The sequence below is a fragment of the Protobothrops mucrosquamatus genome, unplaced genomic scaffold (assembly GCF_001527695.2).
Source record: "Protobothrops mucrosquamatus isolate PMUCROS unplaced genomic scaffold, P.Mucros_1.0 scaffold25065, whole genome shotgun sequence".
NCBI classification, from domain to species: Eukaryota; Metazoa; Chordata; class Lepidosauria; order Squamata; family Viperidae; genus Protobothrops; species Protobothrops mucrosquamatus.
In genome coordinates this window covers 1-1,979 of record NW_015410815.1, presented here as the reverse complement: position 1 = coordinate 1,979, position 1,979 = coordinate 1, and the positions used below count along the sequence as shown (strand labels likewise).

At 42.3% G+C, this 1,979-nt stretch overlaps 1 protein-coding gene across 1 annotated transcript; it reads left to right on the top strand.

Annotated features, from left to right (window-relative positions):
- Positions 1–669: 669 nt before the first annotated feature.
- Positions 670–1,767, top strand: LOC107302071 (arrestin domain-containing protein 4-like; the record flags this gene model as incomplete). Its single annotated transcript, XM_015831195.1, has 3 exons — positions 670–832; positions 1,464–1,618; positions 1,711–1,767. Coding segments are annotated over 3 exons (375 nt in total), but the record flags the coding sequence as incomplete, so codon positions are not given.
- Positions 1,768–1,979: the final 212 nt, after the last annotated feature.

The window sequence follows — 1,979 nt, the reverse complement described above, 5'->3', positions numbered from 1 at the left end:
TTGCCTACCCCTGGCCTAGACTTAGAAACTAAGAAGAAAGGGGCTAGTTGAACTTCAGTAGGAGATCATCAGAAGATCACAAGAGTGATCTCCATTGGGTTGGAAACGACCTTGGAGGTCTTCTAGTCCATCCCTGTACCATTCCAGACCAATGGTGGTCTAATCATTGAAACCCTCCAATGATGGAGCAGCCACAACTTCTGTAGGGAAGCTGTTCCACTGATTGCAGTAATTGTTCTCCTTAGATCTAGGTTGGATCTCTTTTTAATGAGCTTCCACTCATTGCTTCTTGTCCTGCCTTCTGGTATTGGACTACGCTGTAGCTGGAGGAGATGACCAGGCTGAGCCCAAGAGTTGGGTTGAGTTCAGTCTTGAGTCCCTTCGTGCCCTCGGGAGATCCAAAGCCAGCCCTCCTTGAATTCCACTAACTCTTATCTAACGCCAATTTGCCTTGACCATCAGTAGTTCAGATTTTTGTAGAGAGCTTTAGCCATATATTCATCTGTTCCTCTGAACTGCCTGGACTCCTGATTTCCTGTACTTGATAGTAACCTTAGGCTTTATCCAAAATTACTGTGTTTGTGGGAATGACTTTGCAGCTTGGAAAAATCACAAACTTGGTTCCCCCCCCCCTGCAAATTGTTTAAATTGTCTTCTCTCTTGTCACAGGTATATGTTCATATTCCCGGTGCCAAAAAGCTGATGGTTGAACTGCCTTTCGTCATTGGCACAATTCCATGGACTGCTTTTTCCAGCAGGAACTCCAGCCTTGTCAGCCAATTGGCTATGGATATGAGGTGGTTGGCTCAGACCCTGCCAGATCATCCAGAAGGTGCACCCCCTGGACTATATTTTTCTCATTGTTTGGGACCGAATTTTTTTAGTTCCCAGGGAAAAACAAATCTTGAAAAAGTTTCAGAAGGAAAGCTAGTACAGTGAAGAAAGCTTTTTAACTGGATTGGAGCGAGTGGAAGTGATAAACAATCAATTTATCTATAAAAGCGTTTTTGGAAGCCTAGATGAGTTGCTGTTTTTCCACTGAAATCTTAATGTTGAAAAATAATGCCGAGTTTTCTTGGCATGCCTTTAAGACCGGATGGGATATTTTATGATAGGTTGGATAAAATCAATTAGTTTACTTAAAATATGTACATTTGAAATCATTTTTTTTAAATGTTCAATCGTTAGCAGTGGAAGAGAGTATTTGCATTTTAGGGTTGAACCGTGGAATCCTTGTGTGTTCTCTGAGCTTGGTGATTTTCTGGCAGATGTTTCATGACCCAACTAGGTAACATCATTGGTGCTAGAAGGTTTACACTAAAATGATCAGGGCTGTATTTTGGATGGTCAGTCGCCATAGTTACAGCTTAGGAACGGATTGAAGTGCTGAAGAAAATCACTGTAGCATGAGTTTACTTTGATTGAGATAGTTACATGTCCATTGCACATGTGTCTGTTTCCAGCACCACCCAATTATGCTGATATAGTATCAGAGGAGGAATACGCAAGACACGTCACTGTTTATCCGTCTTCAGCCGATTGCGACGAACAGCTGCGTTGTCCTGTGCTCGCCTACCTACAGGAATTCCGATTTCAGCCGCCTCCTCTTTATTCAGAGGTACTCCCTCGTCTGCAATCTTAAAAGCTTCTCAACAGCTTTATGTGAATTCATGAATCCCAAGCGGTAAATACTTTTATTTTTCTGTGCAGATTGACCCCTACCCTGCTGGAGTGCAAGACAATCAGCCCGTTTCACTCATGGATTAAGGGTGACTCCAAAAAGCCTCATTTTGACGAGAGACAACACCTTCCTTTGGGTTTTTTTCCTCCCGCCTCTGCTTGAAGCAAAGCTTTCTTCTTCTTCTTCTTCTTCTTCTTCTTCTTCTTCTTCTTCTTCTTCTTCTTCTTCTTCTTCTTCTTCTTCTTCTTCTTCTTCTTCTTCTTCTTCTTCTTCTTCTTCTTCTTCTTCTTCTTCTCCT